Source organism: Doryrhamphus excisus, linkage group LG23 (genome assembly GCF_037039965.1).
Source record: "Doryrhamphus excisus strain RoL-2023G ecotype Guam linkage group LG23, RoL_Dexc_Guam_v1.1, whole genome shotgun sequence".
Classification (NCBI taxonomy): Eukaryota; Metazoa; Chordata; class Actinopteri; order Syngnathiformes; family Syngnathidae; genus Doryrhamphus; species Doryrhamphus excisus.
The window spans coordinates 1,970,660-1,996,267 of record NC_136379.1 but is presented as its reverse complement, the minus strand read 5'-3'; the positions used below and the strand labels follow the sequence as shown (position 1 = coordinate 1,996,267).

Genomic DNA, 25,608 nt, shown 5'->3' with positions numbered 1-25,608 from the left:
TGGGTGTCTGCAAGACATCCTCCCAGTCTTCCTTCTTCATTAGGGAGAACGGCAAGGTCGTCTTGTCGGAATCATTCTCCTCCCTTTACTCTGATCCCCATCTCAAACCAACTTTTCATCCCCCCCACCCACCATCAAAGTGTAACAGCACACACTCCGCTCCCTCAAGGCTTCCCCGTGTTGCGCATCTCTAAAAGAGGCATCCACCCAAGAAAATAAATTATTCTCTCCAGCAAATAGCTGCGTATGAATATTTTATCACTGATTTAAACTTGCCTGCTAAGAAGAAGAAGAAGACAGGGACACGGGGTTACGCTGTGACTGGTGGGGGCTGCCTGTAAGTTATCGCATTCATACCAAAACAATCCTTTCATCACTATATTTGTTTGATAGAGTATTTTTAGGCTTCTTTGCCTTGGCGACAGCATGGGAAATTATATTAACTTGTAAGCGCAGCAAATCTGGTCTTACAGTTTTTTTTATTATTTTATAACAAGCAGTACTGTGGTAAAATCCTCAGCTCATCGGAGAAAAAAAGAGAGTGGGGGGCATTACTGTTTACACCAGGGGTGGGCTAACTTTTTGACTCATGGGCCGCATTGATATGACAAAATTTACGGGGGGGGCAGGCTATATATTTTACACGTAACAGTCCACCTGGTATTATTGTATCTGTAAAATTGTCATGCAATCTGCTATTATTATTTATTATTTTATATTTATATTTAAATATTTTAAAAATAATAAAATATTATAATAATTACAATAAAATTCAAACAATAATTATTATATTATTATTATGTAAATATATATAATATAATATAATATAATATAAAATAAATAATATAATATAAAAATAATATAATATAATATATATGCAAATATAACAATAATATTATATATAATTAATATAATAATTAGCATTAATATAATAATTATAATAATCATAATAGTTCTAATAATAATTATAATAATCTAATAATAATAATTATTATTATTATGTCCTTGTGTCCCTTTTTTCAGGAGCACTTTGTAAACAACAGACCATGTCAAAAAACGAAATTGATAAAACCATCAAAAGGTTGGCTCAGGCCATGATGCCAGGTTGTATGTTGAGTTTAAATGAAATACTTTGGAAAGATTGGGCGGGCCGTATTCAAACACTTGGCGGGCCGGATGTGGCCCCCGGGCCGTAGTTTGCCCACCCCTGGTTTAAACCTTACAAGACAAAAATGCTACTCAGTAGAGCACGGACCGGATGAATTTTCTTCTTTATGAATGGAGTATATTTTCATAGTTATGGCTGGTTTACAATCTTCAAAATAACTATATTTAACATTATTAGGGCCATCTACTTTATACATGAAATATAGAAAATAAGACCAGTTTACCTTGTACGATAGCAGAATCGATGGCATACAGGAAGTGATGTGGTTCACAATTGAGGCTATGGCAGTAACCAGTGTTATTATTGTTATTATTTGGGGGGGGGGGCACTCGGGTCACAAGATGAGACAAGATTTCAATATTACTTTCGACAAAAGTCAAATTTAGCCATCCATTTTCGATGCCGCTTGTCCTCATTAGAGTTATGGGGGTATGCTGGAGCCTACCCTCACTGATGTTTTGGATGAGAGGCAGGGTCGCCAGCCAATCACAGGGCACATATAGACAAACACGTGTCTTGGACGTGGTTACGTCCAGGATTTCAGCTTAAAATCAGCTATGATAGTGCCACTGTTTAACTAATTCGGAGATGGCGTCTCCATTTATTGAGAACCTACGAGGTTCCCCGGGGAATATCAAGAAAAAAAAGAGCATTCCCTGATGATATTATCGACCTGTGAGTGAGATCGAGTTTCAGACAAAGAAATAGGCTATGTTCATATGAGCACGTGCACCAGGAATAAAATGCAATATGAAATAATTAGGCCAACATTAGCGGACGGAAACCTCATAGTTTGTCTACTCACATCAACACTGCCACCTAGAGGTCACAGGGAGCAACAACCAGAAGACGTACTGTACTTCAAAAATGTACACAAATGTGTTTTTGCTCCAAATCCATAGGTGCTAAAATGCCAAAGTTGTGCAATGTTGAGTGTACATAAATAAAAAAGGCTAATAGGGTAAAGTTAGGATAATAAATCTGTGTTATCTTGCTCATTACATGCTCAGCATTATTCAGTCAGCGGTCTTTCCACGCACTATTGGCGGTGATAGTGTTGCTTTAAGTAGTCTAATCTTTTGGGAACTCCTCATAACGCTGCATAATAATTACGTTCTTGTTTTTTTGTCAAATACACTGGTTGGATCACTTCACTTTTGAGCGGATGAAAAATAATACAACGTCAAATGCCCCCTTTCATGTGAACGCACAAAGGCCCAAAACCCGACCTGACAACGTAAGTTGAGAACCACAATCGTAGAAGCGAATCTGATGGTAGACGTCAGGTTCTGTCGAGTTGCATCTTGAGCACAAAGCCTGGCTTTGTGGAGCCACTTTTGCCATACCCGTTAAAGTCACAAATGTACCTAACATTTAATATTTTTGGAATATGTGAGAAAAGTGGAGTACTCAGAATGCACACACTGGGAGAACATACAAACTCCACAAAGTACAATGAAAAAATAGAAAAAACATATGACAATATATTGCAATAAACTCACTTTCCTTGCATTATTCCTCACAAGGCTACACTCTTTATGTACTGTGTGTATGCCCCGCCTACACCCGCCGAGACAAAGCGCCTGCATGACTGACAAAAGGCTCAACTTCTTTCATGCCACAGTTGGACCAATAGTCAAGCAATTACTTGGAAGTGCATTTGTATTTCAATAGTTGCAGCTCTTTTGGACTTCTTATACGGTACTGCTCGCCGGCTGGTTGCTGGCGGCCGAGTGGGTGGTGCACAGGCCACACAGCTAGGAGACCCAAGTTTGATTCCACCCTTGGCTATCTCTGTGTAGAGTTTGCATGTTCTCCTGGGCATGTGTGGGTTTTCTCCGGGTACTCCGGTTTCCTCCCACATTCCAAAAACATGCTAGGTTAAGGTATGAATGTGATTGTGAATGGTTGTTTGACTATATGTGCCCTGTGATTGGCTGGTGAGTGAGAGATAAGAGGAAATAACTGAGATATAAAGAGAGGAGAAATTAAATTGTTGTGGAAAATCAAAATTAATCTTATTTTCCCTAAATTTCAAAAATTTTTCTGGAATAATTCTCTTTTTTAATGTTCATGCTTGGGTGTGAAACTGGTGGAAAAGTTAACAAACACAATGGAACCTTAGTTTGTATCCTAAATCGCAACTAAAAAGTCTGATTCTAACTGAAACGTACTCCAAGCAAATACATTTTTACTATACGAAATAATTTGCATACAATTGATATGTTCCAGAAATACAAAAATGTTTAACACAAATACTTACATTAGTGCTTTTGAGCATCTTCCTCAAAATGCTGATGCTTGCAACTGTCTTTGGCCCCATTGTGGATTATTTTGCACACTTTGCAAAATTGTGTTAGTACACCGCGGTCACGCACCTGACTTCCGCTTTCTGTTTCCACGTAGTTGGTGGTGAGCATATATTTCCACAACAATGTCTGCCAGCATGTGTAATCTTGACTAGGAGCATTTTATTATGTTTTCTTCTCCATTAATGAGTTATCAAAGCACAGCAGATGGGCTGGGATGAGCTAACAGTATTCCCTGCTAATTGAGTGACTTTCTAATAAGTCCAAAAGAAGCCTGAGCGGGTTTGCAAAGTTGCGAGTTAGTCCATCAGCAAGATATTAGAATATATTAGAGTCCTGCGTTATGCTGTATCCGTTCCATATTCCACTCAGTCATTCTAAAGCTGGCTAATTCCCTCACAATATGGCAAATTATCATGATGACACTGATTATGCTGAAGATGATATTTTGACACTATTAAAGGCATCCCTGCCAGATTTCATCACCCTACAATATTTCAATATCTATATGCCGATGCAGAAGTATTTTTACATGATCTCCTTCACACACACACACACACACACACACACACACACACAGATCCTGGCTGACGACATAAGTAACAGATGGCTAATAAACACATTTTCTGCTTAAAGACCAGACGCTCTAGTTTGTAAAATTCAAATGAGATATAGCGGTGACACTGTGGGTGAGATCACTGGTGCGGTAGAGCAGTTGGAATACACACTCCTCCCTCCGAGAATGCAGTGTGTGTTGTTGTGTGTGTTTCATGAATTGTTGAAGGAATGGCCCATGCTAGTTATATGGGACCGTCCTTCAAGTAGGAACCGGCATCTACATAAGAAGCACGCTCATGTGTTGACTGGTGACGTCGAGAGACATGCTAACAAGGTGCGACTTTGACTTACTAACTCCACGAGCGGCGTGAGCAATGGGACTTGCAACCACGTTCACCTCATTTCGCTTCTTTCCACAGGAGGGGAATTAGGGCCACGCAACTTGTCATAAACACGGCCTCTGGGAAATTTACAGCCACAAATCACTTTGGCAGCTGCGGGAGGTTATCGCTAGGGACGGATCTTTTTTGCTTTTATACTTTTAACCACATGTCTGACCTTTTCTTTAAGACCTCATATTTACCTCCATCAAGTGTATTCTTCGAAGATGTTTTTGCTCGGTCGCAAGCTTAATGTAAATGCTACAAAGCCGGCTTTTTCCATTATGTTTGGGTGGGGGGTGGGGGGTAGCAGTGTTTAACAATGTAACAAAAACAGCTTCAGATTGACTTTTGCACTCATAGAGGTACAACTGAAGAATTCATGCCACTATATATACTATATAAGCCACACATATGTCACATACATAAATAGTTCAAACACATGCAAACATCTGCAAAATAGATGATTATTTTGTGTTATGTTGAATGAATGTAGTTATTTTTTAATTGAAATATTTTTGTTGTTTTATAGAAGTAAACGACTGTTCAGATGTTGGAGGTGTCACTGAAACAAACCATATGGACGTCAGTCACCGTTCTGCTTGAATGTTCTTCTCTGCATTCATTCATTTTCGACCGCTTATCCTCACTAGGGTCACGGGGGTGCTGGAGCCTATCCCAGCTGTCTTCAGGCGAGAGGCGGGGTACACCCTGGACTGGTGGCCAGCTAATCACAGTGCACATATAGACAAACAACCATTCACACTCACATTCATACCTATGGACAATTTGGAGTCGCCAATTAACCTAGCATGCATGTTTTGTTTGTTTTTTTATGTGGGAGGAAACTGGAGTCCCACGCATACACGGGGAGAACATGCAAACGAATCGAACTCGGGTGTCCAAGCTGTGTGGCCTGCGCGCTAACCACTCAGCCGTGCAGGCAAAGTTTATTGTTTATGGATTTTGGTCAAAATTATTTCACTTAAACCAGCCTATGTTCTACTGCCGATTTATAAAGACCCAAAAAGGCTAGAAACAAACATTTTTTTCTCATGAATGCAGAGAGACTAAAGTTTCTTTACATAGTTTTGATGTTTATATAGTCCAAAAACTCAATATTCTGTGGGTCTTGAAAATGCCCCAAAACCTTGGGAATTATTTGCCGTTTTTTTTTAATCTTCATTGTCTATTTTTTTATATTCGGAGGTGTTTGAAATTGCTAATGGTTTATTTTCAAAGCTTAGCTTTGTATATCATGTAAGTTACAATTAGCATGCTTTATTTCTCTATGTTTAGTTAACAGTGCTTCAAAGTAAAATCTCCATGATGGAACTCAACTATAGTCTTTACTGAGAAGCTGCCTAAACAAACATTGGCGGGAATAGGATAGAAAACCTTTACAGGCACTTTTTGTTAAATTACGAGTTGGTGGATTGTTCCAAAAAATGTGTTTTGTGCTGGGACATTTTGTTTTATTGCACTGTCTCAAATCTTTTCAATAAATATCAGCTGGAAAATGTTTGTAACTTGGGTCGACGCTTGTCATTTAGAGCAGTGGTGGGCAAACTACGGCCCGGGGGCCACATCCGGCCCACCAAGTGTTTGAATACGGCCCGCCCAATCTTTCCAAAGTATATCATTTAAACTCAACATACAACCTGGCATCATGGCCTGAGCCAACCTTTTGATGGTTTTATCAATTTCGTTTTGTTGACATGGTTTGTTGTTTACAAAGTGCTCCTGAAAAAAGGGACACAAGCACATAATAATAATAATAATAATAATAATAATTATTATTATTATTATTATTAGATTATTATAATTATTATTAGAACTACTATGATTATTATAATTATTATATTAATCCAAATTATCATATTAATTATATAATATTATTGTTATATTTGCATATTTACATAATAATAATATAATAATTATTATTTTAATTTTATTGTAATTATTATAATATTTTATTATGTTTAAAATATTTAAATATAAATATAAAATAATAAATAATAATAGCAGATTGCATGACATTTTTACAGATACAATAATACCAGGTGGACTGTTACGTGTAAAATATATAGTCTCCCCCCCCCCCCCCCCCCCCCGTAAATGTTGTCATATCAATGCGGCCCGCGAGTCAAAAAGTTTGCCCACCCCTGATTTAGAGTCATCAAAGACGGAAATGTGAATTGTAAGAAAGGATCGTGTTCTGCTTCATGGTACATGTCTGAATGCATGTTCTCCTCATTTTCAGTGAATAGTAAAGCTACGCTTCTATACAAGCTGTACACCGACTACTCTAAAGTACATTGACGTTTCATTTCTATAGCATTGTCCCTTGAGAAGATATAACAACAATGCTTGCTGAAATGTTGTGGATTGTAAAATACTCCTTGCTGCCGTCCTAACATTGCATCTTTAATGAGGAAATAGTGTTTTCATGGCAACATGTTGATTTTTATTTTTGGAGTGTTGTTTGGGTGGGGGAGCATGACTGGGAATGTCTGTACATGCACACAGAGATCAGACAGGTGGAAAATGTTATATTTTGAACATCAATTTTGTTAGATTTGCAGCTAAATTCTCAAGAGAACGGTCATATTTTCCGAGACATGAAGATGTAGGACTACATGAGTTCTGCCTCTTCCCACTCTGAGTGTATAGTGCAAGTGTACACAATGCAACAACATTAAGCATGTCGGAAATAAACTAAGCCCTGACCATATTTAGAACGGTTTTCTCATCAATATCCAGTCAGTGACAGTCAAGACAATAAATGTACTTCCCTTGTATTTGTTACTCACCATAAACAGGATGCGGAAGTTGGACAGCTCCCCGAAGAAGTCCTCCACGCTGACGGCTTGTGGGTCGAAGGCAAAGTAGCTGCCCGTGTTCTCGTAGAGCTTCTGCATGTTTTTGTGCATGATGGACAGCTTCTCGTACTGCTCTCGTGCATGCTTGCAGAAGCCGTGAGACACTCAGTTAAGAAAAACGGTCAATAAGGACTTGACATGTTTAAAACAGACAATAGCTGAGGAGTGAGAGAAGCACCCGATTCAAGGTCAACATGGTGTTTACAAAGAAAATAAACAACCAAACGTGCCATTATAATACCCTCCATCACACTTGGGAGTCAATCGCACGGTGAGCTAAAAGCATGCACCAGTGAAAAGGTGTTTTGCAGTCGGTGGCGTGACACAGATGGCTGCTGCAGGAGCTGATTGCAGTCATTGTTTCTGTATTGTTTCTTCCAACAACACGGGGGTCAGGTTGTTTTGAACCTCGCTGCTCACTCCTGCACTGTGTAATTTACTGCACTTTTCTCCTGCTGAATGGGTATTGACGGCTAACATGAGTTTAAGCATTATCACAGCGGCCACATGACCTCGCTGGGACTGCACTTGGATACTCCAAGACTAAGGAGGACATAGACAGTACATTCTTTTGTATACTAAGGGTATAAAGGTACACGCAATTCATTGTTCGGTGTGCACCTCGGTGGGATTTGTTCATTTGTCAGAAGAGAACAAATGCAAAGCTTTCAACTGCTTAGCTTTTGTGTAAACAGGAAATGGAGACCGATGACATTACACATAAAAAGGGATATTTCATGTGAATGGGTATCAGTTCTTGACTCCCTTCCAAAAGAGGTGCATTACAGTAATGCTGAACTTTGATCCTGATGTTCCAAGGATCAACACTGAGGGAGGCGAAAGGCTGAAGCTGGGAAAATGCACACTCATGGGAATGGAATCTATGTGCATAAATACATATGTTGGAATGTAAAGACATTTCATATCCAACACTCACATTTATACCCACGGACAATTTGGAGTCGCCAATTAACCTAACATGTTTTTGGAATGTGGGAGGAAACCGGTTACTTTTGGCCTCTGGGTCTTTATGTTTATTTTTTCGATTTTTCTCTTTTTTCTCAGACATAGGCACACACATGCTTTCTCTCACACGCCCACACAGCGGTATACGTCCCATGGGGAGGGGGACTGGACTGAGACTGCCTGGGTTCCTTGTATTTCCACACCAAAGACATGTCGTAGTGATGAGGCCTGACAGTCACTCTCTATTACTGAGCTTCCGTGTTTATTTTAGCTTCCTATACAATATGTCATATGTAACAAACATACTTTTACTTTATTTGTTTGTTCTTTTCTGTTATAAACTTAAAAGTCTGTCTTGAGTCAAGCTCTGATAAATAAGAGTGTCAGTGCAACATGCATGATGCAGGTTTAGGTGGCTTTGACCTTGTTTATCAGTCTCTGCTGTCTTCTACTATTTGCTTCAGAGAAGGAGAGCCACTTCCCGGCACCTCACTTCCTGTGCAGTGAACCTCACCAATGCACTCAAGATACAGAACATTCCTACAGGGCTTGCATTATAAATAAAATGCTTTCAAAGACGATGCCTCAGTGGGAAAGTCTGCAAAATGACACACACAACATAATTATTAAAAACAAAATGTGCTTCAAAGGTTAAAACACCAGAATGGCAAGACAGAAATTCCACAAGTGTTTTTTTTTTTTCAGGCTTTTTGTGGGATGCCACCACAAAACAACCTGATGGCAAAGAGCAAGTGTGCTGATAACCATAGAACCTGACTTACTGCCAGAAAAGTAAGCGTCTAACAACACAAAGTGAAATGATTACAACAAAAATGACAAACTACCAAACAAACAAACAATTGCAATAGTGCAATAGAATAGTTAATTTACTGTTACATTTGTAGGAAAGTTATTAAAAATTCCGTATGGCATTGCCTGTACAATTATTACATCATCAGTCTGACTTTGGAACACATTAATTCACTTTCACGTGAATGCAAAATAAAAACAGTGTTGACGACATCGGCATCTGAAAGCCGAACACAAAGTTGCGCAATGCGCTTGAACGCCTCATCATGTGAACGGTGTCTGCACAGCGCAGGGAGTAGAGTGCAGAAGTGTTCTTATTTTTGTATATAATAATTAACTAATTAAATTATTAAAACAATAAATAAAAATAAATTGAATGAATTTTAAAATAAATACAATACATATTATAATGTATATAGTAATTAATTCAGTTAATTTTTAATATCAAAAATACATCCAAGACCTTCTCTCAAAGATAATGTACATATGAAGTGTTTCTTTGCCAATGACCACCTTGGAGGAAACACATGACCTGCATGCTTTACCTATGTGAATTAGAGAGTTATTAAAAGTGCTGCATAAAAATAATAAAAAAAAACAACCTTCCAGTGAGAGGCCAGAAGCCTCCTAAATAAATCTCCTTCAACCTAGTTCCATTAATGTTTATTTAATGCTTTTCCTGTGTGCTCACCGGGCCCTCCATCCATCCATCGGCCTACACTAAGCCTGCTTAGAGCACGGCTGCTCCCTTTAGCCTCTCGCCGACTGCCAAACAGCCCCTGTGGGCCAAATTATACCCCGGCTGCCCGTTGACTGGTGGAGGGGAAATTCCAAATAAAGACAAAAGGAGCTGTTTCATTAATATTGTGTTGTTAGCCTCACATTGACGCAGATGTATTGTGTCATGTGCGAGTGTGTGTAGTCATATGAGGAGCAAGGTCTGTAGGGCAGGCGGGAAAGAGGCTGACAGCGTCCAGCGTACAGGACCACAGCGCCGACACTGGACCTGTCACTGGGAATTAGGCAAACAGCCACATCCCGGAATTTAGGATGTGACCTGGTGCTGAAGTGAAAGAGAAGAGACGAGCGAGGACAGGAATGTGCAGAACAATGCATATTTCAAGGGGACAAAGCAAAATCGCTATTATTGAGTGTGACCATTAATTTTCATAATTGGTGAAATTATTAGAAACTCATAAAAATATAAATACTCTGCTCTGTCGTCAAGCTGCCTGCATCATAAAACTTTCGCTGAACAGGAAATGTTTCGAGTCAAAACCAAAAACTTAACTTTCTATGACTATTATTGTTTAAATAAACTTAAATTCTTAATTCTTTTCAGGCATGTTGAATTGTGTACGTGTAAACATGTCATGTTCCTTTATTAAGGCTGTCAAATGTTTCCATTCTAAATGAGATTAATCATTGCTGTTTTTAGATTAAGCGTGATTAATCGCCATTTGCAACTATGTCTGAAATGTGCCCTTTTTGACTGTATTTTATTAACAGGATAAATGACTGTACTGTATTGTATGTATTAACAGTTCCAAATGTACTGAAAATTTAAACCAAGCCATTACCACCTTTGCACTTGCACAAATTTTGTCTCCACTAGTTTGCACAATGTTTAATAATACAATATAAGATATTATATTCATTCATTCATTTTCTACTGCTTATCCTTACAAGGGTCGCGGGGGTGCTGGAGCCTATCCCAGCTGTCTTCGGGCGAGAGGCGGGGTACACTCTGGACTGGTGGCCAGCCAATCCCAGGGCACATATAGACAAACAACCATTCATGTGTACAACATCTCTCGCCCGAAGACAGCTGGGATAGGCTCCAGCATGCCTGCGACCCGAGTGAGGATAAGCAGTAGAAAATGGATGGGTATTCTCAGGACATGGATCGTTTTGCTGGGTGCTGGAGCCTATCCCAGCTGTCTTCGGGTACACCCAGGGCTTGTCGCCAGTCAATCACAGGGCACATATAGACAAACAACCATTCACACTCACATTCATACCTATGGACAATTTGGAGTCGCTAATTAACCTAGCATGTTTTTACCCGGAGAAAACCCACGCATGCACGGGGAGAACATGCAAACTCCACACAGAGATGGCCGAAGGTGGAATTGAATCCTAGCTGTGTGGCCTGCGTGCTAACCACTCAGACACCGTGCAGCCCAAGATATTATATAATACAATATAATAATTAAACAGTGATGGTGGGTCTCACAAACAAAGCAGGAGTGAACCCCACATACACATAGATTAAACATGTTAAGATGTTAAACATTATATCATAATTAATAATAATAATTTAGCTGTGACTGTGTTATTTTTCACTGTTATTTTTTTCAAAATCACTGGCGATCCATGTAGTCTATGTACGTATCGACTGTACCTCTTTAAAATGTTACTACCCATCTACATCGTACTATTGTTTACAATTAAGACACCAGCAGCATTAATGCTGACTCTGCAGCTTATAACAACATTGGTTCTGTTGCTGCTGTGTTGTGTTATATATTTGCCACGCACATAGGAGACTCGGCGGTTAATTGAATAGTGGAGTGAATTGGCGGATTTACAGTAAATGACTCATTGCTCTTCATCAGTGAGGTTCAACATTTGAGTAGTGTGTCATCATTGAGCTTTCCTTCAAGATGCTCGCTGAAGAATCTCCAAGTATAATATCTATATTTACATATGTATTAGTTTCAGCGTGTGTGTGTGTGTGTGTGTGTGTGTAAGCATGAAGACAGCTGCCACATACATCTTTTCCGTTGTAAGTGCCAGTTTGCTGTCACTCATTAGACAGCCATCACTGGCAAATCCACCTCTTCCTGCAAGTGTGTCTCACTTTTATGTCCACGTCGTCATCATGAAACCTCGTCACAGCATCGGCTGTCCACGCTCTGTGACGCCACCGGGGTCTCACCTGATCGCTAGATAATTATCAGTTAATTATTTAGAGCCTTAAATTAATTAGCTAAAAATAGCCCCTGTGCCTGCACGTTGCCAATGGAGACGACTCGCCGATATCCCTCCCCTCCTTTGTCTCCGCCTGTTGTGCTCCATCTTTGTCAGCCAGGCGCCATGTGAGCATAATCTAATAAAGGAGGAGGTTATCCCCTTTGCACATTAAGTCTAATTACTTAGCCATCATCACTTATTGTTTGAATTGTCCCCATGACGTGTTTCTCTCTTTCTGCCAATTATGAGAGTGGAGTGCATTTCCCGTCCATCATTCAGTGAGCGGCGTGGATAATAAGAACGTGCACTTTTTTTCCTGAGGCTGCACTTTTACATTTAATAGAAGTTTGTTAAGTGCCCACGCCCACTTGCTTATTTCACAGGCGACTGTTTGTATTGATAATGTTGTGTTTTAAAGCATATCGTCCTCAACTTGTGCGTTTACTCTTAGGACACTTCATTAAGCTGAAAGTATTCGGAACAAGAAATGTCCTGCAAGTGGTCCTATAATGGGATTCATTAACTTCGGGAATCGAAACACATCATCTCCTTTTTTTTTTCTTTTTTTTTGCACTCCATCTGCATGCACTGATGAACACACACATAAGCACGAACACAGGAAAAATACAGCATCCAATGAGTTTATGCTGTAGTAATGATAGGACTATTGAATGGAGCTGCACTGCTGGGCCGCTGGTCTTATGCTCAGGAATGTGATCAATATACTCTACTTTTTATATTCTCTCTGTCCATCTCACTTTAGTTTGCCTTTCCCATCTTTCTTTTATCACCACTCTGTCAGGAGAAAACACGACCTGTCATTGATTCTTTAGGAAACAGGATCACGATGTATTGCTGAGAAGACTTTAAAGGCAGCTGTAGGACACTCATTGAAATACTCATAGTGGATATACTTTATTTTTTTATTTATACTTTGCTTTATACTTTAACAGCTATTTTTTTAGTACAATGCAAGATTCTTGTCAGAATCTTTCATTCATTCATGCTGCTGGCTATCCCAGCTGTCTGTCAGCCAATCACAGGGCACATATAGACAAACAACCATTCACACTCACATTCATACCTATGGACAATTTGGAGTCGCCAATTAACCTAGCATGTTTTTGGAATGTGGGAGGAAAACCGGAGTATCCGGAAAAAAACCAACGCATGCACGGGGAGAACATGCAAACTCCACACAGAGATGGCCGAGGGTGGAATTGAACTCGGGTGTCCTCGCTGCGAGGCCTGCGCGCTAACCGCTAGTCCACTTTGTTGCCACTGTCAGAATTATTGATTATTGTAATTTTATCATATAATAAGACTAATAACAATAGCAGTTCTAGCAGTGGTAGTAGTACTAGTAGTAGTACAAGTAGTATGTTTAATATATACTCCATTGCAACATCCATTCTAAAAATCCAATGTAAATATCAATAAGAGGAGAAACGTTTTGTAAAACGATCCATGTCCTGAGAATACCCATCCATTTTCTACTGCTTATCCTCACTCGGGTCGCAGGCATGCTGTAGCCTATCCCAGCTGTCTTCGGGCGAGAGATGTTGTACACATGAATGGTTGTTTGTCTATATGTGCCCTGTGATTGGCTGGCGACCAGTCCAGGGTGTACCCCGCCTCTCGCCCGAAGACTGCTGTGATAGGCTCCAGCACACCCCTGCGACCCTGCTAAGGACAGGCAGCATTGAAAATGCATGGATGGAAATGCATCACTTTTTAAGTGAATTTGTTGATTGACAGTAGCACTGGTAAATAAATAGCATTGTGTGTAAAGTGTGGTTGCCATGGCAACAGCAGTGATAACGCCGGCTTCATTACAAGTCATTGTACTATCCGGTGATTTCTTAATGGTGTTATTTTAAGGTCAGATGATGTCGATTTTCTTCTCAGTGGGAGAAACGCTGATGTTAATGTAATGTGTTATGATCCTTTCATGTTCATCTCCCCTGAATAAAGTCACCCGGACACAGCAATGGCTCTACCCTTTTGAGTCGCGTGCCGCTGTTTACAAGATTAGTCGGTGTACCTATTAAATGACACGTGGGATGTCCGGGCGGCCCGTCAATGTGCCTGTCACTTCAAGGGTTTCGTGCTTGGGATTGAAGCGCACTGCGACGTGGACGGATTCGGGATTGATGTTTACCGATTTAATCAGTGTCGGCGGACGGCGAGAGACTTGACCTTTTTAGAGATTTGACAAGTATAAGCGTTGTAAACACGGCGTATTGGCATTGTCACGCTATGTCCCCAGTATGTGGAGATGACACAGTGGAGGGCACACATGAAAGGATGACAACAAGCGTGAAAGGTTAGACATCATATACTGAATATGCGTGCATGTACAGTAGGTGTGGGTATATAGTTCACAATCTCCATGATTGAAAGGTTATTGCTATGCTTCTCTTGATTAAAACAAAACAAAACGTGAAATTAAAGCCGCATTACTCAAATACTTCCAGCATGTATTACAATGTATACAATGTCCACATTGTTCATTCATTCATTCATTTTCTACTGCTTATCCTCACCAGGGTCACGGGCGTGCTGGAGCCTATCCCAGCTGTCTTCGGGTACACCCAGGACTTGTCGCCAGCCAATCACAGGACACATATAGACAAACAACCATTCACACTCACATTCATACCTATGGACAATTTGGAGTCGCCAATGTTTTTGGAATGTGGGAGGAAACGCCCAAGGGTGGAATTGAACACGGGTCTCCTGTGAGGCCTGCATGCTAACCCTTTGGCTGCTGTAACATGGGATAATCAACACACTTTGAATTAAATAAATGTGTTTTTTTCCCAAACCGTGCCAAACAGTGAATGAATCGACTGATATTTATATTAATCCAATCTGTTATCAACACAATCTTATTACCTATTTGTACTGTGTAATGCTAGAAAATGCCAAAACCCACCCATCAGCACAATTTACTTGCTTTTACTTACTTTAATTCATTTCTTGCTCACCATCAGTCATTTGTTTTAGTCACGTTTTCATTCTACTTGATAACATTGATTTGTGTACATTATTGCACTCTATCGGTGAGCACTCAGACCCAGTCCAATGTAGCAGTAAATTCCAAATCTGGTTCTATGGTAATCATCGCATTCTCTCTTTGCCATCACTGCAAAATACTGTGTGGCCAAACCCCTCAATTCCTTCCTCATCCCTCACCTGATCACATGTAGTCATTATTGAAATGTTCCCACATCAGCCTGGGTGGTGTAATGAGCAGGCCTTGCATGTTCAAGCTCTCAATAGGAATAAATATTTCAGGCGACAGAATAAATTGTCCGGTCCTTCTCTTGGTTTTTAAGTTTGGAAAAGAGAAACAGCTCAGCGAGATGGGGGGAGGCCACGACCCCTGAGTACCCACATTGATAATCATGTATAACCGATACGTGGGGAAAGTGAGTATGTTTCCATTCACACTTGTCCATCAGTGTGAAGACGCTGGAGAAAACCTCCAGTTGTTTCTATAGTATTGTTTCACTGAGGTGATCATTATTGCTAAGCCGACTTTGAATTCCATCCAGTATGAACTGAGCCATCTTTGACGGCACACATAGTTATAGGTGAGGTATATCTAGGGATGTCCGATATTGACTTTTTTGCCGCTAACCAATATACCGGTTTGGCCAACTCTCAATTTCTGAATCCAATATCAACCAATGTTGATTTTTATTGAGTAAAATTCTTGTAAAGTAAAAAAAACTACAATGAGTAGTAGTTTGTTGGCTTGCATTCAGTATAAAAAAATCTGATATGGCTCTCACGGAAATACATTTAAAAATACATAGTGTTCATGGCGCTCTTAGCCAAAAGGTTCCCGACCCCTGATATAGCACATGCACAATTTCTACGAGGCATTGTTTATCGTGTCATTTGTTTGGCAGAATTATGTAAAAAAAAATATTTCGTAAAACCTTCTTGAGGGGGTTTCGGCATGTAGCGAGCAAGAGCAACAGGTTTGGTGAGGATCCAAATAAAGTTGTGAAAAAAGTAGTTCTGGTAAAGCACATAAAAAAGTGCTCATAATAAATTCCCTGGCAGGCCAGTGCTCGCTCTCTCAAGCGCTGACTTTTTCTTTCTGTCTTCCTTCCATGGACTGTATCATATTTCAGCATTTCTCCCTCCCATTATTGACCAGTGTTCCATGTTGGTGACACATATCATTTGTTATAACTGTAACCATCTGTCACATGACTCATCCAAAACTGTCAATCCATCTATCTCACAGGCTTCATTCCTTTCAATTGTATCTCTGTGGTGTATACTTAGCTGTGCTAAAAACGCAAATATCTGCAATCAACTGACAGCTAAAAGAGCCGTCACTAAATCAAACTTCAGTTTTATGTATAGACATGAAGAAACAAACACATGTTTTCTCTTCTAATTAGCTTGACGATGCAATGTGCTTCAAATAAGTTAAAGCTGACAGGCGTACCTTGCCACCCAATCCTCCGCCCTACTGTGCAACCTTTCATAAAATCAATGGCACCACTAAACACAACTCCCCCCTGTGGAGCCCGGCCTTGTTACAGCCTCCTTCCCCTTCCACACTGGGGGGGCAACAGACAAACCTGCTTGCCTACCTCTGTCTTCTCTTATGAAGAAACAGTAGTACTGGCAGTACTGTATCATCCTCAATCATTATTTGCTTGTTAGCGCCACTGACGTTCCCATATTCCCACTAAAACACAGCCACTCATTTCCGCTTCAATTTCCTTTTCTATAACTGAGCGATTGATACAGCTGGTAATACGGTGATAAGTCACAGATGCAAACACTCGGACATTACTGGTCGTTATCAATCTGTAATTTAGGCTGTTTATTGTCTTCCAGAGTAAAATAAACACACATTTTATTTTTAAGTCATGTGTTGCAATGTCCAGGATTGGAACATGTTCTTAAGTGGACAAAATGCAGGGCATCTTTCGTCAAAAAAGGTCGGGCCAGGTGAGCGGTTTGATGGAAATACTGAAAAAGAAAATGATCTGTATTGGCCATTAAGATGCAAATGTGCTTATTTAGTGGATATGCCATCGTGCATCAATAACTAGCAGTGTGAAGGTGATGCATATCAAAATGTATGGCAACAGCACCATATGTATACAGAGGAAATATCCACATACACTATCATATCTCCTCATCTAAAAAAAATCCAGTTAATTTTTTCTTTATAAACCAAGACAAAAAAATCTAACAAAAAAAAATAATTGATAAAAAAGAAATCTATGCAAAACAAAATAAATTTTGAAATGTTTATTTTACTATGTTACACATACAAAAAAAACACAGAGACATCGAAAGAGAAGCCCCACAAAATTTGACATTCCCATGTCAAAAAATAATAATTTTGAGTATTAATTGGATTTAAGTATTAATTTAAAGTATTGCCTTCAAAAAATTGTTTATCTAGTGGTGATGCCATCATAGCTAGCATTGTTAGTATAATGCGGATCATAATGGATGGCACCACAAGTATAGAGTTGTGGATACATAGAGAGTAGAAAAGTCAATACTATGATTTCTAAAATCCAAAAATAAGCACATCATCCCACCTTGAAAAAGTAAATCTAAGAAATAAAAAAAACATGTAAAAATCTTTTAAAAAATAATGTAATTGCTCGAAAAAAGTCTAAAAAAAATCTAAAACATTCAGAGACCTAAAAAATAAATTCTTAATTTACATGTGAAGAATCTTTTAAACTAATAAAAAAGGCAAAACTTACCTAAAAGGACCTGTTAGCACGTCAAAATAATATACAAAATTTAAAACTAGAAAAAGTAAAAATCAAATTTTTACTCAACATTAAAGACAAATTCTCATAAAAAAAAAACGGCAGCATCTCATTTAAAAATATTCCTAAACCGAGAGTTAAGTGTGCAGGAAATACAGCTAAGAGATCGGGGTTCGATTCCCCGGTTGGGCATCTCTGAGTTTGCATGTTCTTCCCGTGCATGCGTGGGTTTTCTCCGGATACTCCGGTTTCCTCCCACATTCCAAAAACATGCTAGGTTAATTGGCGACTCCAAATTGTCCATAGGTATGAATGTGAGTGTGAATGGTTGTTTGTCTATATGTGCCCTGTGATTGGCTGGCCACCAGTCCAGGCATATTTCACAAAACTACATACCTCATTGCAATGAACGCCCTCATTTTCATGCCATTGTTTTATATGGCTTTTGTGAACAAAACTCATATCAGAGTAGAATTATCAGCCTTGCATCGGGAACAATACTTGAAGCCGCTCTGTTTCCCATCAAACCTAATAAGCTTAAAGCTCAGTACAGGGCTTAGTATTCATTTGTGGATAGTCAACCCCGTGCTGCACATAGTTCACTTGTAATATGATAAGAAGATATTGTTGGGGGGATTAGGTTAACTCCCGGGAGATCTATTACCGGATAAGTCTGACTGGCGGTCTTTGGAGTCATTACCTTACCTTACACTGCATGTGTGCTCGAGCAGCAATACAAATCAAAGCACACATTAGAATAGCGTGTAGGCAGGAAGCAATGGCAATGGATTTAAATGAAGGAATGGTTTCACGGATGCATCTGCTCTTGCACCGAAGGCTAAAGTGACAATAAATAAACATACGCACTAATCAATCTAATGGAGAATAGAGTTTCAGTCAAATTGGTTTCATCAGAGTGTTTTTGTGTCTATTAGCAACATGACTGCAATGGAGGGTTTTAACAGGGGGGGAAATGGAGAAGCAATCTGGGGAATAATTGCCAGAATGCCACAGTGTCTAATGCTATTATTAAGTCATTGGCACTGGCTTTACACAACATCCTGTACGGCCGTCACCATTGTGTTGCCATTTAGTGAAGGTAGAATAGCAACAAGCCAAACAGTGTTTCTGTAAAACAGCCTAAGGGGCCGGCCAGGTGAAACTCAATCCGCCTCCTGTTGGAAATCTATTAGAGGGCAATACAGATGCTGAAGTGAGAAGGTTGGAGATATTTGAGGGTCAGCCGCGGAGGTTAATTGTTCAGTCGTCTGTCTGGTCAGTGAGGGGGATCACTGTTTGAAACCAATCCTAGAGGTAGGGGATGAATGGGGAGGCCGGGATGGCATTGGAGAGATTAGAGGCGTTGATGAGAGAAGCCGTGGGGGTGGAGGAGGCGGGAAAGAGGTGAGAGGCATAAAGTCTTCACGTCTGCACTTTTGTATGGCTGCCAATGCTAAGTGACTTCAGATTGAAGTGGTTGGTATGTACTGCATTGAGCTAAATATAAGATGACCACACATATAAGACAACCTCTCTCTGACACCACCTGTTTGTTTGCCTATATAAATCTGTAGACCCACACTATAAGACGACCTGTCCTTTTCTGTCTTTCTTTGAGGGACAGGAAAAAACAAACAAAAAAAATATATATATATATATACAGTAAAGTCTCATTATATCGATATCGGTTATAACGAATTACTGCTTATTATGATACTATTTTCATTTCCCGGCAAATTTCTAGTCTTTTATGATATAATTAGTTCCGTTAGTACGATACCCGGTTATTATGATAATCCGGTTACTACGATGCCCTTTTCATCTCCCGCCAGCCAATTTGGTCTGCTTATATCGATACAAAAGCAGCTTAAATCAATCTTTGCTTAAGGATTTCAATACCAAAAAAGAACACGGCGAACGGCTGCTTCCAGTCAACTTTATTTTTCACACTTCCACCACCAGAGTGCAGCACACACACCGATTCCCGCACTTCCTGGTTCACAGGTCATGCTCAACCCGCCCCACATAGCTGGCCAAACACATGCCTGCAACAGAAGAACCAACTGACATAGCATACACACCTATTCCAACGAAGACACAAGCGTACAAATACATGTATTTAATTGTGTTGTATTCAGATATCTTTTTATCGCTTGCAATAATCACTGTTTTTCATATGTACATGCTGGTGTTCACGAACGCTGTTGCAAGCATGTGTTTGGCCAGCTATGTGGGGCGGGTTGAGCATGACCTGTGAACCAGGAAGTGCGGGAATCGGTGTGTGTGCTGCGCTCTGGTGGTGGAAGTGTGAAAAATAAAGTTGACTGGAAGCAGCCGTTCGCCGTGTTCTTTTTTGGTATTGAAATCCTTAAGCAAAGATTGATTTAATCTGCTCGACATTGTTCTATACCAGGGGTCAGCAACCCGCGGCTCCAGAGCCGCATGTGGCTCTTCAGCCTCTTTCTTGTGGCTCCCTTTGCAATGCTTGAATATTTTTTTTAACACCCGAGTGAAGAAAATGCACGTCTTTGTAATAAGTTTTAAAAATTCCAACTTTGTGTGAGTCCATGAATGCATCCTGACTGAGTTCTGACTCACGAGGGTGAGCAGACAGGATGCTATTCAGTTCTCTCTCTCAGAGGTAAACATGTAGGAAAATACTTTATAAATACTTTTCATACTTTCCCAGAGCTATTTGACAATTCTAAAAAATAAATTAGAGATCATCTAAAAACAGCGGCATTAAAACTTCAGGTATCAAGTAAGTTTACAGTAATTTACACATATTTATGTAAGTTTATATATAATATAATAGTAGCAAGAGTACTCCAACTCATTTTTTCTTATCTGAACTATTTTGATACCCCCAAATTCCCTCCAATTTTGTTTTAAACATACTATGTTTTACGGCTCCAGGCTATTTTTCTTTAGTGAGCAAGGGGGTGAAATGGCTCTTTTCATAATAAAGGTTGCCGACCCCTGTTCTATACTATAGAACAATGTCGAGTGCATTATTGCCCACTTTTAATGCAGTTCGGCGCAGGATCGGATATATGGATAGTCCGGTTATATCGATATTTTTTCAGACTCCCGAGAATATCGATATAACAAGACTTTACTGTATATATATATATATATATATATATATATTTGGGTCAATACTGTGTGTTCTATACTCATTTGCGTATAAGCCGTCACATCAAGGAATGCATTTTGCCTTGATTGACAGTAGGAATGCAATCTTAACAAATAAAACAGCTTCTTATTTTCAAACCCATCTATCGAAAAAAAATGCCTTTTTACATTTAGTATATACACATACAGTATTACTAAAATAAACAAAATCATATGTCAACAGAACTAAAAAAAAACACATCAAACAAATGTCAAATGGCATTTTTCTGTATTTACATCAACAGGCGGCATTAAAAACAATTTATTCCCCACTTTTGGGTGAAACAAGCAATGGCATTTGAATGACATTTAAACGTATAAATCTATGTCCTCATTAAAAGCATGAAGAGAAAGAGCATGAAGTGAAAGCTAAAGCAAAAGGGGGCACTATAAACCCGAAACATTGGCCAATCAGAAGCATGAGGAAAGTCACACCCCGGAAAGGCAAACTACGATTACTATATTTTTATATATGCTGACCCCCGTGGAATGTTTTGACATATTTGGCAGAGCCATAACATCAACATTTGATGTTCATCAATAATATTTTGTCCCAAATCTAAAGAGAGGTCCACTATTGTTACAGCTGCAATTTAAAATGTCCATCCAATGAAGGTCAAATTCAAGGTCAGGGACAATATCGAGCTGTATGTTGTGATACCGTTGAGGGGACATTGGTCCACATCTCCATGTGCCAATCACTTTCCAACAACACTACATTTGTAATAAACACACACATACACACACACACTCGAGCTTACACACTAATGCACAGAGGCAACAACAAGTCCGACATACAGAATGTCCCTCGTCACCTTGCTCAGAGATGAATGACTTTTACCGCCATCCTCAATCATTTTAATCACTTCTGTGGAAAAATGCTTCATTCTCCGCTGCCTGCCAGCTATCTGATGTACGCACATTTGTACACACACGTCTCCTAAATAACCCCAAACACAATGCTATTCCCTCACTGTACACACCTGGGTGCTACACTTTTCAGTTTTGGTTCTCTACACTTTTTTACTGACCGCTAAAATGATGATATATTCCAGATAAACGGCAAAATGTTGGGAGTAAAAGCTCGGTTCATAGCCCCAATTTTAAAACAAACAGCATCAGAACCGATGTTGTAATAGTGGTCAGGAGTCAGCATCAATACGATACAATGATGAGTTCATTGTAAACAATGCATGAGTTTCACAGCACTGCAGCCAACATTTTAAAGCGCATGCAGGGGTAAATAAAGCTGCTGGATGATGACCATGTGATACTTTAAACGCTGCTACCGCTGTCTTGTACAAGCAATTTAACAAAAATAGGAGGTTGCCACAGCTGTTAATGTTGATGTTTTTCGAGCCGGCGCTAATTACAGACACAAAGTATTCATTTGCTTTTTTAGACTGCCCATGGCAACTATAAGAGACTATGCACATTGTTATTGATTGGCGTATTTGCGGTATTACCAAATCATGTTGCATTGAATAATAATAATGCAACATGCTAAAAGACTATCCTCAAATGTTACTATGTTATGGTGGAAGTACAGTGCCTAAAAATGGTTTTGATGATTTTGATGATAGAGAAGTGTCACTAGTGTAAGCAGAGCAGTATCAAGATGACTCTGCAGCAAGTACACATTAAACTATTCTTATCTTCTTACTGAAATGGCTCAACCTTACAAGCGTTATTATTTCTTTGTGACACACGAACCCGGGTGGGACACAATAAGGTCACACCTTGATTTTCTATTGCAATTAGGGTTATTATTGGATGCATGAGAGTTACTGCTTGCCTGCTTCTGTTAAAGTAATGTTTGTTTAGAAACGACCAGCAAAGCAAAATTGTTGTGTCAAGGCAAGTGGTTATCAACTAGTGGGTTGGGACCCAAAAGTGGGTGGCAGATGCATTCTAAATGGGTTACATTAAACCTGTAATACACAACTGTTGTCTGACTTATCATGAAGCATTTTTTATATCTATTAGTCATCTTCCGCACAGTAAACAGTTATAAATATCTGATTTGGTGATCTTTTTGATGTTTATTTTAATTGAGGATGATTTAACTGTCAGTTCCTTGACAAAATGCCTTGATATAAAATACATTTGGGACATGTAATTATGTATATTCATGTGTCAAAAGATGACAGGCAATAAAAAAACAACATAGCAACATTTGCTCTGTTGGAGTCAAATAATAGTATCTCAAATCAAATAAATACATGAATAAATGCATATAAAAATAAAAGTGACATAATAATAATACAATTATTATTATTATTATTATTATTATTATTATTATTATTATTATTATTATTATTATTATTATTATTATTATTATTATTATTATTATATTATTATTATTATTATTATTATTATTATTATTATTATTAATAGTTTTTCAATAAAACTGAAAGCAATGCTGTTTATGGTTCGATGGTGGTGGTCTCTGTGATGTATGGTTTAATCATCATTGATGTTTTGTATGATCATAATCAGTTTAAACAAAGAAAGTAAAAAAAAACAACAACAAAACAACAACAACAAATAATAGTGGTAATTCAGCTCAGAAAAAGGACTTTGAATATGCGATTGTGCTGACACAAACTGGTGGGAGGAAGGCGATGGAGAACATGCAAATAGAATTATATTTTGTAATGTAGCATTATAACCTTGCTAACATATAACCCATGGATCAAACAAGCCCGGAGCACCAGAAGTCTTCGTGTAACATCCGACACACACACACACACACACACACCACTCATGAGTGCCGAACAAAAAAAACAAAAAACAAACCTGCATTCACATTAGTGAAGCTAATATCTATTTCGCTACATCACATTTAAACTTGCCTGCAGGAACAATACTTTGTGCTGAAGACTTTATCTGACTGCAATCCAAAAAATCATCCAAACGTGTTGCTATGCTGTAACACCCTGCCGGGCCATGGCAACGATAGCACTGAGCATCGTTGTACATCCCTGAGATGCATTTTCATGGCAACACCTGAGTACAGTAAGGCCTTGTTTGTCCTAGTTAACTGGTTCCAGAACCGACCGTGATAAGTGAATTTGGGGGAATAAAATGTTAGTCATAAATAGGAATACATTTGAATTGCTGTGAATTCCAATGTATAAGCTGCACCCACATTTTTTTCCAAACAGTGCACAGCCAATTTGGACATTTGGTAGACTAGGCTGCACCAAGATGGGTGTGGTGGCACACCAGAGAAGGTGTCCACATTTTTAGTTCAGCACAGTGACAATTTCGTAACAAGATCGCCAGCTCCGACCTGGTCTGTTCTTGGTGCAAGCAAAGCGCAACCTACCAGCGGTAAATTGGCTAAGCCAAAACCTCACAGGCAGGTTTTTCAGAGTGTCGGGCACATTTCCGTGGAATAAACAACCACAGCAACCGCTATAATGGGAACCCAACCTGAATGCAGCTGAATGTATGACGCCAACTAAGTACACATTATTCAGTCAACCTCAAAAAACCACGGCTTGCGATACAAAGTATGTATTCTCATCGGCTTATCTCATCTAATGAATCTCATTCAAAGAGAAAGAAAGAAAGAAAAAGAAATACACTCGCCGAATAAACGTAAGTCAGCATGCACAGGAATGTTAAGCGAGCGTACATTGACACACACCACCATTACTTCTTCCTAACAGTGTTTTGTTCACAGCATTGGTTGTTAGCTGTGTGTCCAGCCCTCAACCTGGAGAAGTGGATTGAACTTTGTTATAAAATATCCAACATCCAGAGTTTAGCAACCAACCAACATTATATTAATCTTTGTTTTGCAGCGTCTTTGCTCTTTTGCTTACTATCATGTCCTTATATTTTACTGACCTGTTGAAAACGCCAGCCCATCGATAGCAGCTGTAACTTTAATTTTAGCTCGCAGTTCAATGCAAAAATCAGTACAGAGATGTAAAAATGTAAAAAAAAAACACTGGCTAGTTGGGACACTTTTATGCCAATATACCAAAAAGAAATAGAAACTCTTTGCAAAGAACAATAGAAACTATAGATGCACTGCTCCATCTCTGGATCTGTGATAAGTCAAACACAGCCACAGTAGATACAAATAACTTTGGTCTTGCTACAAGAGCCATATGCCAAGCTAACTTTACAAATCTAAATATTATTTTCTTTCTCCATTTCTCTTCAGCTTGTGGCTACAGAGTTACTGTGATTCAATCAAACTACGGTGGGGGCCGAGGGTCAAACAGGAGAAGCGCAAGTTAATCGTGTGTCAAAAAAGGAAACTTCCGTGAAGGTGTTAACTTTGACATCCCTAATTTCAAATCATATTCACATTAGCCGTTAACAAAAAGTTAAACTCACAAATGACTTCTAACCACCGACACAGATACCCCCCTTGAAAGTGATGGAACAAAAATGGGGATGGAAAAAAGGAGCGCACCAGAGAAGGAGATACATGGTGTCGAGACTTCCAGTGTTCTTATAGTTTGGGATGGAATTCTACAAGGCATCAGACAAAAAGCTTAGGGATCAAACATAAATCTTCATCACAGAAAGTCAATTCAAGGTCGGCTGCCGGTTCAGGTAAGAGATGTGTCTCGCACATTCCTCCCATTGCACCTC

The 25,608-nt window shown here is 39.2% G+C and overlaps 1 protein-coding gene across 6 annotated transcripts in view; it reads right to left on the bottom strand.

Moving 5' to 3' along the window:
- The window catches only part of diaph2 (diaphanous-related formin 2), a 388,637-nt gene that overhangs the window by 85,431 nt on the left and 277,598 nt on the right, over window positions 1–25,608 (bottom strand). For all 6 annotated transcript variants that reach the window (XM_078788633.1, XM_078788638.1, XM_078788637.1 and 3 more), the window contains one exon: window positions 7,229–7,394. In XM_078788633.1, coding sequence (XP_078644759.1) covers window positions 7,229–7,394 — 166 coding nt within the window. The remainder of the gene's footprint in view (window positions 1–7,228; window positions 7,395–25,608) is intronic.